The following is a 14781-nucleotide window of genomic DNA, read 5'->3' as shown; positions in this document are numbered from 1 at the left end:
TCCCATATCAGTTTCAGTAAAGAGTACACTCTATCAGTTTTAGTAGAGAGTGTTCCCATATCAGTTTCAGTAAAGAGTATACCCTATCAGTGTTAGAAGACAGTAGACTCCTGTTTGTTTAAACAGGAAGTAGGTCCCTACCAATTGTAGAACACTGAGTAGACTCATATCAGTTACAATAGAGAGTAGATCCCTATCATTTTTAGTAGAAAGTATACCCCTATCAGTTTTACTAAAGAGCAGACCTTATCAGTCTGAGTACAGAGTACACCTCTATCGGTTTTATACCACGTCTCTGGGTAGGGTTACCTTTCGAAAGTAGTTCTAACCAAGCAGTTCAAACAGTTTTGTTGTCAAGAGTAATTCTCAACAGTGGAACTGTCAAGTGGAAACGCAGCACAAGGATTACGCAAACTGATCTTTATTTTCCTACAAGTTCACCGTTAGATCGTGGGCAAGGTCGGTCGTGTAATTCATTGTCAGAAGAACAGGAACTGGCCAGCGTGCGTAACGGCTTCATCGGGAAAACAGATCCGCGATCCTAATGATTAACCTCTTTATTGGCGATCCGATCCACGCTGATTCCGTCTCCGCGTGAGTCTGATTAAAGGAACGTCCGTGTATAGGTCGCCTTGAGGAAATATTTTTCCATTCCTGACTTCAATATATTGTGCTTTAGCTCAGGGATTAGGCGTTGTGGACTTAGGACTAGGATTATTTAAGATAGCGTTCTGTTGGTTTTGGATTAGCTCACCCTGTACATAGGGTTTTGTAAATCTTCATTAAGATGTATAAATGATTATAAATATGTTCTCCGAGATGATTACTTTATTCCTGAAATGTGGAAGCTCAGTTTATACATATAGAATGTTCGTGTCTTACAAAATATCAATATGATTGTTTGATATGATAATCTTATCTTCGACGGAACAATCGTATTATCGGAAATGACATTCTTGTCAATAATAATCTTGAAGTATTTTGTTTTTAAAAGATTTATTCTTTCGATAAATGATGTTATTCTTAACAGATGATGTTATTGTTTTACCAGACATTTCTTTAAAGAGGAACGTCTATTTTTGAAAATTAGATCTTCGTTTGAAGATAAATTTAAGATGTTACTTTTGGAGATAACAATGTGGTCTTAACGATTAATTATAAGTTGAAAATCGGTATTATTATTCTGAAATAGCAGTTTCGTTTTTTGGAAGACAAATATTATTCTTGGCGATGACTACTTAATCCTGAAAGGATGAGCGGTAATCTTTGAAGTGACAATCTTATTTCTCGACGAGGAACGTTAGTCTTTGAAATATTACGTTTATCTTCCAAAAATAAATATTATTCGGAGAATTAATAATCTTCCGAAGATAAATATTATTTCTCTATCGTTTATAAAATGAAGTTTATACCTTAATTAGGCATCACAAAATGATAATCAGTAAAATAATTATTATTTTATAGTCATTTTAATGGTTTCTTAAGTTTGAACACTCTATGATACTGAAACAAAATGAGAAATTTTCAATTTATTTCCAAATTATTAGTTTAAAAAAAAGGAGAACCACGTATTTTACGAGATTAATAGTCAGATACTCTGTTTCTTACTTATTATATATACATGAGGCAACGTCTAATAATACTGCTGAGCGTCAGAATTGCACAATTTTTTTAGAATCGTGAGATCTTCATATTTTGCTCTTAAAATAGTTAACATTTCTGTATGCGCTTTATTCGAAAGTTCGAACTCCCCTTCTTTTCTATTATTTCTTTTTCTTAATCTTAATAGGTTTGCTCAAGCAACAACCATTGTAAGTCATTCGATAAAAAATAATATTTGCAATTCTTTCACTTGCTGAAGAAAGAACGAGAATATCGTTACTAACTTTTCTCGCAAGAAAGATTTCTTTTTAATACACAGTGGAAATTTCCTATTTTTAACCGGTACACCAAATTTTGAACTCTATTTTATGGAGAGAGTTTAAATTTTATAATCTTTATGATTTGACCCATATGCCATAAACAAAACGTGCTACAAAAAAGAAAATTACGACAAATGGACATTCCTCGTTTTTTTCCCTTACCCTTCAAATAATATTCGATTCCACTGTACAATAGACTCATTCGACACAAAGTACTACCGAAAACTCTGATAAAGAAAGAAAAAAACAATTTTTCGAATAGTCACATTGTGTCTCCTAAAACCCCCATAAACGCACGGGGACTAATCCTCCCACCACTTTCAACAATCTCTTCTAACGTCACCTTCGTTTTGCATACGCAAACGTACGTCGACCGTTGGCGCCCGATTCGCCGGCTACCGAGTCGTCTCTATGAATATTGCAGTATGTAAATCCAGCCCTCTTGAACTTGCTCCACTGTCAGCACTATTTTCTCTTTTCTGTCCCGTTACCCCGCGGGCCCGTTGCGTACCCGTCTCCCCGAACAAAGGTCGCCGCGGCCTTTCCGATCTGGACGCGTAATTCATTCTTGCGTGTCAAGGCGAATCAACCGACCGTGAACGTTTTCCAACTGAGAAAAGTTCGCGTTTTGGACGGATTTCAAGAAAGCCCCGACCGACGGTCTCGCTCCACTGCGTGGAGTCGGAGACATGGCTGGTAATGACGACTGTGTCTCGTCCATGGGACATTTCGTGCACTTGAAACTAATGGCCGTCAGATATATAAAAAAAAAAAAAAAGAAATTATAAAATGAAAATACAGTCTCTTTCGAATTCCGTTGGTACGTGTGATCTCACTTTGTTCCACGGATTAAGGAATTCTGAATGAAAAATTTTAGTCTCATCTTCTGATATTGTTGCGATATTAGATTTCGATTAACTTCCGAAAAGCACCGACACTGGATGACTCTAACCTTGACATATGTTATAAAGATCATCCGCCAGAGTAACCTTCAGAAGGTTTAAACTGCTGATCATTGGTTATTAAAGAGTTATGAACAAAAGAAAATGCTTGAACTGTCTCTGACCAATTCCGATCAGTATAATTCTTCACAGTTGATCAGGGTATAATTTAAGGAAAAAATAATTCAATATTATCACCGCGGATTTTTGTCGGAATGTAACGACGGATTAAGAAAGTACACATGTACAGTTGGAACACGTGATCGTATCTAAGAACAACAAAAAAAAAAGAACGAAGAAAACTTTCTGACGAAGCCAACAGTAGGTACTCATTTACATAATTACCAATCAGAATGGTCTGAAGAATACAAATGATGATCGATCGCTAATGAATCCAGAATAATAATCACGTTCCATTGAGCGGTCGTTTCTTATATCGTTTATTTCCACTTAACAAGCGTATGGCGGTATTATTACAATAATTAAGTAATTTATTATCCCTGGGGATTTATCGTCGTTGCATCACGGTTCGCTCATAATCGCGCGTATATGTCGCTGTAATGACATCGCTGATGGGCCTCCGTTCGCCGAAATCACGGCTGAACGAACAAAACAGAGAGAGAGAGGCAGGTGATTCGTGTTAATCAACGGCCGTGTCGAGTACTTGTCGCTCGTAAATCATGATCTCGGTCGTCAAAAAGAAACCGTCCGCGAATAGTTACGTGATCTTGACGCGGCCAAGCATCTCCAAAGATTCCACGCTGAAACTCCGCGTTTGTAATTCAGACAGGTGTTGGCTGGGTTGTTCCTTCTGTCAACGCGACACCTCTCTCTCGACGACGTAACCCGCGACACAATCCCATCGAGGAGGATCGAAGTCAACCTGGGTAATGTAAACAAGGCAACAGTGAAGATTGTTTGGCGCCATTTGCGGCGAGGACAATAGGATTCTTCCAGGCAGAGGTGTACGAAATTTTCGTAGCTTCGATATACAGGGTGTGTTAACACATTTGTAACTGGCAACAGTAGTCCTATGTCGTTTCAAAGTCTTTAGCTGGGTACAGGTAACGTGGTTCTACGCCATTTCAAAACCTGTACCATTCATCAGCTGTTTTTCCTTAGTAAGATGATTGATGGGTTATCTAATAACGCACACACTATGTTATTGGATTATTTATTTAACCCTTTGCATTCGATTGTCGCTTCTGAAAGGACAAAATGTATGGGAAATTTGGAAAATCCGAGTGAATAGGGTTTGGAACATACATCTAGATAAAACAGAAACTACTCGAACTAACTATTGAAGTCGACAATGACAATATAATCATTTGCGGCGCGCTCTACTGACGACTATGTTAGATAACTACGCGAAGTACAAGTGGGCACGAAGTGATTCCTTATGAAAAAATGAGAACAAAATATGGAATAAACTTTGTTTATTTAAGGCTTAGTTTTCGAGAAACTTGACTTCGAAAATTAATCTCGAACGCGTGCATTCACCATAGTAGTAAGTAGAAACGGAATGCAATGAACAGACGCACTAGCCCAGTCCTATTCAATTGCCCCCATATTTAGCAGATTGTCAAAGTCTATTTTCTCGATAACTAAGCCGTAAATGAAAAAATTTTATTTTATATTTTGTTTTTATTTTTTCATAAAGAATCATCCCGTACCCACTTGTACATGATATTCGGCTGAACTCTATATGTGAAACTAAAGACCCATGTACACGTTCGAAAAATTTAGGCGAATGGACTTCTGCATTCACGTTTCCATTAAAATAGAGGGCTCGTTAAAATAGAATCAGAAACCGATCGCGCGACGCTCGAGCGTTGAACCTTCGTTCGAGTGGAAGAGGAACAGGAAGCCTGTAAATTATAACCAGGATCATGAATATAGAACGAGACGGGTTCCGCGAAAGTGAAGGAGAAATCGTTGATGGGACATCTTAAACTTAACGAGCGGTTGCACTGGAGAAACGTTAATAATAACTAGACTTCGAATAACCGAGACCTCGTTTCGTCGCGTCACCCAGTGCCGAGAATAACGCTTCGAATCACGTATTACGGAGAAATAATGGAAGCGTATGAAGACGTTGAAACAATAGTTACTACTGTAAGCTTACATAATACCGTTCTTGTGTAGTTTATTATGCGAACTTTGATGGGCTATAAGAAACATAATCAACGGAGTCGACGAAGTATACACTGATGCTTCATTGTTGGTTCTGTTTTGGTAATTGAAATGGTTCTGATTGTGATTTTTTCATTTTTAGGAAAATTCTGGTAATTCGTTATCTGAAGCGTTGATACTAGTGACTCGGTATTACAATTACTGTTGTGAAAAATAATTAAATATACATTGACGGTATAGCTGAAGAAATTTTTGTCTAACAGAGATTAATGAATTCATTAATAATAATTAACTGTATAACCAGTGACTAATTTTTACAATCGTCTATGAATTACATTTTTTTTGTCTATAAAATTTAGTGTGTTTATATCATAAATTATTATGATATAGAAATCATTATTGTATACTTCCTTAAGTATCTCATTGGGTTAAGAATGGAATAGAAAACACATTGCATCCGAAGAGAGTTTTCCACTTTATTCTATTAGATATGTTTCCGTAGGCGTTAGTTTACAAGCGGAGGACCCCAGGTGTAACGCTGACTTTTCAATGAGGTTTAGCACAGTGATAAATCATGGAATTCTGAAGCCAGTGATATTCGGCTAAAAAAAAAGTATCTTCGTATGTCGGACAATTTCTTTAAATTCGTTCGGGGCTGTCCCTGAACACGTGTTCGATTCACTTTTGTTGCAATTTATCGCGTCAATTTTCTCATACATCCATTACTCCGCCCACCGTGTTTCAGCGGCGGCCGGGCAACATGGCCGTCCAAGGCCACCGTTCGTCATCATCGCGACAGCCGAACCGTGGCGTCAAGGTTTCCCGGATTCTTCGCGACGTGATCGTCCGCAAACATGGTCCGTGTCAGGGCCATTGGTCGTACATTTCCGCAGTCGGTCCATCTTTCTAATCACGGAACGTCGACGCATCCAATCCCGTTATCCAACGCACAGCTCATTGTCAATAACTTCAGCGCAGAGGCCCCAAATTCTGGATCATTTCGGTGCGCGTGTCGCAGTCCTGGGTCCCACTTTCTGGAGGGGGGGGGGGGTTCCTAAACCTTCCATTTCCTTAAATTTCAATATGGGAAGATTTATGTATTTTATTGTATGTTTGATTACAAAAGGGGTGGTTCTGCATAAAAAAATTAGTCGAAAGTGTAGAATAAAATTTTTTCAATTTTGGGACTATTTTCTGGAAAATCTACTGGATACGTGTGCAATTGAGTAGGACTTGACTAACGTGTCTGTTCATTGCATTCCGTTTCTACTTACTACCATGACTTTAAAATCGTTTTTCTGCAAAACCAAGCCTTTTCCGGCTACCTTCCACTTTGTGTACACACGAAATCTAAAATAACGAGATACTGGAGTAGTTGCCTACGTTTCGTTTGATAAATATGAGAACTGTAAATAATATTATAGATTGTCTGCATTCACAGCAGTTTTAACTGAACGAAACACGATAAAGTAAGAACTTCATTTTATTTCACCATTATTCCATATCACAAAATCTCAGATTATTTCTGTATAATAACAATGCTATTACTATTATTATTGATTAAGTTATCTGCTACTGGTAGGACATTGATGGCCCAAGTGACAAGACCCCGTCGAATTTCTCTTTCGTGACGACCGAATTACCCCCAGTACATCGCGTTTTCTCCGCGTAATTCCAGCACAGATAAGTATTTGCACGCGTTACGTCTACGTGCTCGACTGTTTGCGTTTTACTCCGACTGGCTGCGAGGCGGACGTTTTTCGGGCAAGCTAAATATGCGCAAAACTTGTCTCGGCTGGCACTCCGCTGGCAGTTTGCTTTAATGTTAAAAGTATATGCTCGGTCGCTTCAGAGGCGATGTTTATGCGCAAAAGTTCGCCCTCCTATTCAACTCATGTTTGCCTCTTCACACTGGTTCCAAAGGGCCTCTTTATAATCCCCGCCGCGACACAGAATTATTCTTTAGCACATACCCATTTCAACTCCCAAGCCATTGAGATTCTGTAAATTATTGCTACCAGGACACTCGAAACCGTATCCCCGTGGCCAATTAATTTCACTGCATCCCCGAAAGTTTCCCCAGCGAACCGTCTAATAATCCTCCCCGCTCAGGGAACTCATTTCGCGGTAGTGCCTGTAAACGAAGGGAATCCTGTCGATCTAGATCCTCCCTCTCATCCTTAATTTAATTAACGGCGTATCACGGTCCTGGAAAAACGGCAGAACTAAGCTGAACAAGCTCCGCCAGCTACTCGAACCAAGCGAATCCTCTATCACGTAGGTATACCCAATGAAGATCCAAGTTCATAACTGGTCCAAAAGATTAACAAGCTCGTGTCGCGATTCTGTCGACCATCCAGCCATCTGACACCTAGGCTATATCATCAGACCGCGAAGCAACGTGCGTCGAAAGTTCTACGTGAAGGGAGGACAGGTCATGACGATGCGGCTTGCAGCACGGAACCGCCGCTGCTCGATCCTCCTGGAGTGTCTGGAGAACTTCAAGACCGTGTTCCGCGAACGACAGACTACATAACAGCCTGAACCTGTCATCCAGCGTTTAACATGCGCCCCGTATATTGGAATGGAAGTCAGTGAGCCAGCGGGCCAGGACTTGGACCTATCGCTGGCCAGTATCGGCTCCTCGACTTCTGGTATCGATCGTCTAGCGATCGAGACGCTGAATAGCACCGCAAGGACCCTGATCGAGGCGATCACAGTGAATGGGGATAATGCTTACCAGCAACAGAACCTTGTCTGGACGGTGGCTAAGGGGGTGGTGATGATCGGTATTATCGTTACCGCGTTGATCGGGAACGCTTTGGTGATCGCCAGTGTTCGACGTCACAGAAAGCTACGGGTGCCGACCAATCGTTACGTGGTCAGCCTGGCCGCCGCTGACTTTCTCGTTGCGGTCTGCGCGATGACTTTCAACGCGTCCGTCGAGCTGACCGGCCGATGGGTGTTCGGGCGTGTGATGTGCGATGTGTGGAGCTCACTGGACGTTTATTTCTCCACCGCCTCGATACTTCATCTGTGCTGCATCAGCGTGGATCGGTACTACGCGATCGTACGGCCGCTCGAGTACGCGGCGATCATGCGAAGGATCACGGTAACGTGTATGCTGGGTAGCGCTTGGTTACTGCCAGCTTTGATCAGCTTCATACCCATCTTCATGGGCTGGTACACCACTGACGAACACCTGCAGTTTCTCACAGAGAATCCCGAGGTACATACCGAGTTTCGGAGGTGGGGTGGTTGATGGGTGGAGAAGGCAGTCGATATGTTGGAGCGGTTTTTATAACGGTTGTTCATCTACAGTAAAAAGTCCATGAGAGTCGGATAAGAAGTTCCTCATGAGAGTTCGTACTTCGTGTCCACCACTGCGGAGGGAAGGCCCTGGAAGTGGCCAAGCGAATAATTTATTGCCCCACCCCCCTCAGTAGTGGGGATGAAGTAGGAACTCTCACGAGGAACTACCTATCCAACTCTCATGGAACCTTTACTGTATTTGGCAAGTCTTTCCTTTGGTCTGCTTATTATATCGTGGTTGTTAGTTTGAACGAAATGTTTTTGCGTTTTCTATAGGATATCATTGTAATATCGAATTGCATAATGCAGTTGTAGTTATTCTTTAATTTTCATCGTATCTGGGATTCTATCAGGTATATCCTCTACAATTCGATTTTGTCGAGTAAAAAACTGTAAGTTCATGCAAAATCAAAATTGTAGATACTGATATATCAAAATTAAAATGGAGTAGAATTTTGAATTCCGTATTAGAGGTATTATTATGTTAACAATAACTTTAAATAGTATTAAACTTTATTGAAACGTTGTTTTTATTGCACTTTCGAAGTTACAAGATGCCATAAATGCATAAACATCCGCATTTTATTTTTGAGTTCGGCAATTGTTGCTGTTACAGAGACAGTAAAGAATGTTTATGAAATGTATCGAGGAGGTGCTAGTAAGATTTCGATGTACCTAACATGGTTTTGGAGATATCGATCAGAAGATTCTAGTGTAGCTAGATGCCGTATTACGTTTTGGGCAGCCAAAAGCAATGGATGCAGATGGTTTCAAAGCCACAATTGCCGTAATTCATCGCATCATTACTAAAGTACTTGAGATGAAGTTTAATGTGTTCTAATCATACATTCTTGGAATACTGCATCATATCTAACAAGAAGAACACGCAAAAACTTTACGTTCGACCGAGTACGTATTTTTCACACAATAGAATAACCGTTGGTGTTGAAACCGTTCTTACAAGGGGAACTCAGTAACTTGAAAATTTTGCAAATTTGTAGAGGGCCTCGGTAGAAGTATCAGGCAGTTTCCCGTGTCTGCTACTTTCTAGTTCTTCAGGGTGACAACCCCTTGAAGATTAATGTCTTTTTCTGTTTTCCTGTATACCTTGATAATTACAGTAAATACCAAAAAATTATTGCAATAAAAATTTAATACATTTCTCTGCTCTATAATACTGTGCAATTGAAAGGTTAATTTTTAAGAATTTCATTTCACTGTTAGATAGAATATAGAAAATCTTAATTTAACAATTTTATGACATCTAATATAATTTTTAAGATATACAGGAAAACAGGAAAATACACATTAACCTTTAAGGAATGTTTTCACATAAAGGAACTAAAAAATAGGAGGAAAAATTGCTCAATACTCCTATTGAGGTGTTACTTGGTTGGAGAACATGGTGTTTTACTGGTGATGTTGATTGTCGTGACAAGTTTGGTATTTGTTTGTGTATAGTAGGGGATAATAGATGCCCGATCCAACACTGCAGCACGAACAGCGTTTTGTATCGCTATGACTTACGATTGGTAGACTAGGATGGTATCGTATACATTCTACCCATCAAATAAAAAACAAATTATAGTGTACTTTGTACAGTCTTAGCGATGTGAATAAGTATTACGTTTGACTTTGTATTACTTTATTATATTAGTAGTTATTTTTATTTTTGCTTGTCATAGTTTGTGACTAGATTTTGTAGAAGCCCAAAGTTAAAATTTATTACACGATTGGTTATGGAAAATGATTTAAGAATATTAACGTTTCTTATGTCGTTGCATACGAATATATGTATATATCATTATAAATAATATGAAGAATTATGTTCATTGGGAATATAAAAAAAAATATTGCATAAACAAATGACGTATATAAAAACTATTTCGCACTAATATTTCGGTTATTCTAATACATAACACTCATTTATTTTGTACAGTAGAAGATTCGAACACGTTTAGTTAATTACGACTTTTCTATTTTAATTCACAGCTGTTTCTTCCACTTTGTGTTCTTTTGTTATTTTCTTCACTCTTTTAATTTTACAATCACAGCAGCGATCAATTCATCACATGAACATACTAAATAAACTGTTTTCCATCATACATAAATCATAATTCTATTTTCATTTTCAAAAACTTCAAATTCACACTGACCAAAGAACATATTTTTCAATATTAAACAAATACAAGATCGCAATAGTTATTTATTAGTGCTAACAATACTAGATAATTGAAACTATTAAATTATCCATTAATTTAACAGAAATTCAGTAGTAGTGATTCAATACTTGAATGCTAGTAACAAATAAATTTCTAGGTAGACCAGCAATGAAAAAATCAATTTTTAAATCAAATTTCGGGTGTTCCGTTCGCTTTATCGCGCACCGCTCGCGATCTTCATTTCGCCGAGACGTGAATTCCCATTCCTACAAGAATGATTGCACGAAAATGAATTCGATTCGTTTCCCACCTCGAATCCGTCGCGTCACGTTCCGCCTATGTATTCGTAATTCGAACTCGTTTCGGTGTTAATCATGTCGTGAAACGACGCTCGATAAGCGGCTTTCAATTTTCACATTATACCGCCGTTAATAGAGTGTTTTATCGGGTATTTACACTTCAATCGGGCGGGACAGAAATCCATTCCGTAGAAAATCGAACGGAGAACGACGACGACGACGACGACGGACGAAACGAATACGATCGCCATGACAAACGGCCTTCGAAATTTACATAGAGATGATTTAGTGTCCACCTCCAATTCGCGTCTACTATATAAACGCGGAATTAATTGCTTTAATAACTCTACGTCCGACACATGCACACAGCTCTCTCCCGTACAAATCGCACGGTTTTATGGAGATTTTTTTTTCTTTCGTCCATATTCTTCATCATTCGATTATTTGGTCTATGTGTGTATTCTTACTTCTCAGCCATTTATTTCGTGTCATTTTATGGATCCATATATCATATTATACTACCTAGTAAAAAGTATTCAATCAACGATTGAACATAATTATTATATATACAGGGTGGTCCAGTAGAAACAAGCCACCTTAATAACTCTTTTTGGTACCGACCTTACAACACGACATATCAGAAAATAACCTTTTAACTTCTTTAATACAGACCCCTCTCGATTATCGTCTGGCTTCTTCTACATGATTATTGTCCAGTAATATCCCCATCACTGAGGGGAGGGCTGCGGAACCTGTTAAGCGCATACTTTGTTGCCCCTCCGCTTTTATTGCCGAGGCTCGGGCTTCGGGTAAAGAACGAATTTACGAGGGTCTGAAGCATGTTTCTCTATAGGATTATTGTCCCGGCGCGGACCATAGTTCGGGACAATAATCGAGAGGAGTCTGTATTAATCATTTTCATCAATAATTATAATATTGACGTTTTGCAAGCAACAACCCAAGAAAATTTACATGACCGTCCGTGTTCCATCCGATTATAATATAGATCCGCTAAATAGTTAGCTATAAACTTCATCGTGTTTTCGAACCACCAAATGAATATCTTCTCACGGCACGCCTGTTCTCGCCGAACCGTAACCAGCACAGTTTCCAAACAACGCGCCCTCCCCCGTTGTTATAACCGAAGAGTCATATTCCGTTGTTTTATCGCTTCTCATCCGGCATTCAACCACTTATAACTTTGTTCAGACATTTCGCGTGCGCGCAAGCGTTTACATTGCGGCGTTGCGCGCGCGTGCGTATATTGTTACGATTCGCATGGGAAAATTGCGGGCGGAAGGAAACAGTCGGTGAATTTATTACTAGACTGCGGATGATTGTGCAGATTTGCAGTCTTCACACAGTGATACGTAAAAATTGGACGGAATGTCATTTTCTGTGGTAAAAGAGTATCGGTTTGAAGGGGAAAAGTATGCTAAATTCATTAGAAATTTATTATAGATTTAAACGATATTTTCTGTAGAAGCAAAATTAAACATTTCACTTCGCCTCCGGATCCATTGAACGGGAAGTATTGTAATAAAATTTATGTATAATCAACAGGTTAATCATCCGTTGTCACACTGGGCTAAATTGATTCAAAATTTTCTTTCAACTGAAATATCTTTGAGGCATCATTGAAAATGGAACTAGTGGCGCCATGCAGGAGTAATTTCAGATATTCTAAAGAATCTTTTTTTTTTTTTAGAATTTGCTTCTTCTTCAAGAATTTTTTTTAAACATGATATAACTTTGAATGTTAATGCTTAACCATGAAAATATAATCTACAATGGTCAAATTTTATCTCAGAATTTCTTGCGACTCAATTATTGGCTTGGATCAAATTGACCTAGTGTGATTACTACGTTTGAAAAAGGAGGTGTAACAATGGAGGGTTAAAATGGTTCTTACTATGTTAAAATAAACTTCATTTAACATTCTTTTATATTAACACAAACAAAACATAACTCATGTGACTCTAGAAATAACAGTGCTGTGTATAAAATTGTGACATTTTTTCTGAGTCTAAACAGTTTGCTGGACCAACAAACGGTCTCGTAAATGATAATAACTTTCTTTTATTACATGCTTACCAGAATAGTCGCCATATGACCAATACTTCACTTTGCCTCGCCATTTCGCTGTGCCCCGGTTTCCCTTATTAAACTCTACTGAAATCTTTATTTTACTACATTTCGCAGATTGGAAAACGTTACGAATGCATAAACCATCCGCAATCTGTTTATTACTTCACCCCCGTCACCCCCTACGAGAATTTCCCTAGGAGTTTCTTGAGCAGCATCGTTAGCCCGAACTGTTTCGGCCAACGAAGCGCTGAACCGTGAATTTTCCTCATTTGCCGCCCGCGCTCTCGCAATTTTCCCATGGACATTCTATTTGCTGTCCTCCATTTACTTTTAATTTGTTCACAATTACGCTCTGAAATTTCATTCTTAATTTGTTTTCTCTTTATTTCGCCTGCTTTTTCATTTTCACGGTTCTATTAATGGCCCCGACTGCATTCTTCGTCTTGTCCTATTTCGCATTTTCAGCCCCGCGGTTTAAAATGTACCTTGCAATGGTCAATCTTCAATGACGGTCTGGAATTTTACGTAGCCTCTGGCTTTAATTTAAACGGTTAATTTAAATAAATTCTGGCAATTTTTAATTCGTTTTCGTATGAAATGAATTTACTAGGGATGAATAGAGAAATTCGTACAGCATGACATACGGTAGGATTTGGTTTTCGGAACCATTCGAGGTATCAGTTGACAAGATAATCGAATGATGTTGAGTTGGACTCGACAGGAACGTGTAAAAGGTTACAATTAACAAAATACGTGAAATATGTATATAAGGTAGATACTCCTGTGAGTAACTGTCTCGTCGTATTATTAGGTGAAACTATAAATAATCGACTATTCCTTGACGAAATCGGTATTCGTTTCCATAGGAAGCCAGCAGGATACGTTCAATTTAAAATATGTCACAAATGAAAAAAAAAAACTGTTGGATCACTTATCGTTACACAAAAATGCTTTGTAACGGTCCGCGAATCAACGTCATCGTAAAACGAAACCAATGATATGTACGTGTTCTCCCGAAAAAAAAAAAAATGATCAATTATCGGTAATCCCGTTGAAATCAGGTGTGCGTGTTCACGGTGAACCGTGCGTACGCGGTAGTCAGCTCGTCGGTCTCTTTCTGGGTGCCTGGTCTCGTGATGATCGTGATGTACTGCAAGATCTACAAGGAGGCCGTGCGTCAAAGGGAGGCACTCAGCCGCGCCTCGAGCCATACCGTCCTAAATAGTGTTCACTTGCACCGCTCGTCCACATCCAGACACCATTCCAGGGCGTCCCATCAATTATTACTGCATCCGAGCGATGCGAGCGACTTCGGGAGGCCTGTCTCGTACAGAACCGCCGCGGAGCTGAACGTGGAGAACGGTGAGTGGCTGGAAAAAACGAAAACGATGTCCTGTGAAAGAAAAAAAAAAGAAACGAAACGTAACGTTTGACTAACCATTCAACGTGGTTGATTTCTCGTTTTGAACTGGGGTGAATCGGTTCACGTGGTTTGGTACTTTAACCCTCATCCGTCCCTCAATTTTCCAACTTAATTTATCCTTCTGTGTGAAATTGACACAAAGGTAAGAAAAATTAATACAATGAGATAAATAATTATATTTGCAGATTCTTTAAAATAAAAGTCACGATGCCTCAGCTAAATTGTACACATGACAGAATAACATTATTTCTTAGGAGAAATACGTGTCAAATTGACACGAAGGGCGGATGAGGGTTAAGTAACTAAGAGGCCTTGAATAAATAACTAAACGCCTTAACTCTTTAACACTCAGACCCTCAAATCTTTATTAAAAAATTACTTTTTGATTCTGAACAACGCCCATTTATAGTTTTTCGAAACATAATTAGCACTAGAACAACGACCTAAAAAATCAGTATTAACGCATAATATGTACATAAATATTTCCGTTTCAAATAATAA

General features: G+C 38.9%; 1 protein-coding gene across 1 annotated transcript in view; it reads left to right on the top strand.

The window, feature by feature from the left end:
• Positions 1-14117, top strand: part of LOC107186019 (octopamine receptor beta-3R-like) — an 82692-nt gene extending 68575 nt beyond the window's left edge. Inside the window, exon 3 of the mRNA XM_015573812.1 lies at positions 13919-14117. Within this exon, the coding sequence (XP_015429298.1) occupies positions 13919-14082 (164 nt within the window). The 3' untranslated portion in view covers positions 14083-14117. The remainder of the gene's footprint in view (positions 1-13918) is intronic.
• Positions 14118-14781: the final 664 nt, after the last annotated feature.

Source organism: Dufourea novaeangliae, unplaced genomic scaffold (genome assembly GCF_001272555.1).
Source record: "Dufourea novaeangliae isolate 0120121106 unplaced genomic scaffold, ASM127255v1 scaffold54, whole genome shotgun sequence".
NCBI classification, from domain to species: domain Eukaryota; kingdom Metazoa; phylum Arthropoda; class Insecta; order Hymenoptera; family Halictidae; genus Dufourea; species Dufourea novaeangliae.
The sequence above is the reverse complement of the archived record's forward strand: the minus strand, read 5'-3'. Positions and strand labels throughout refer to the sequence as shown.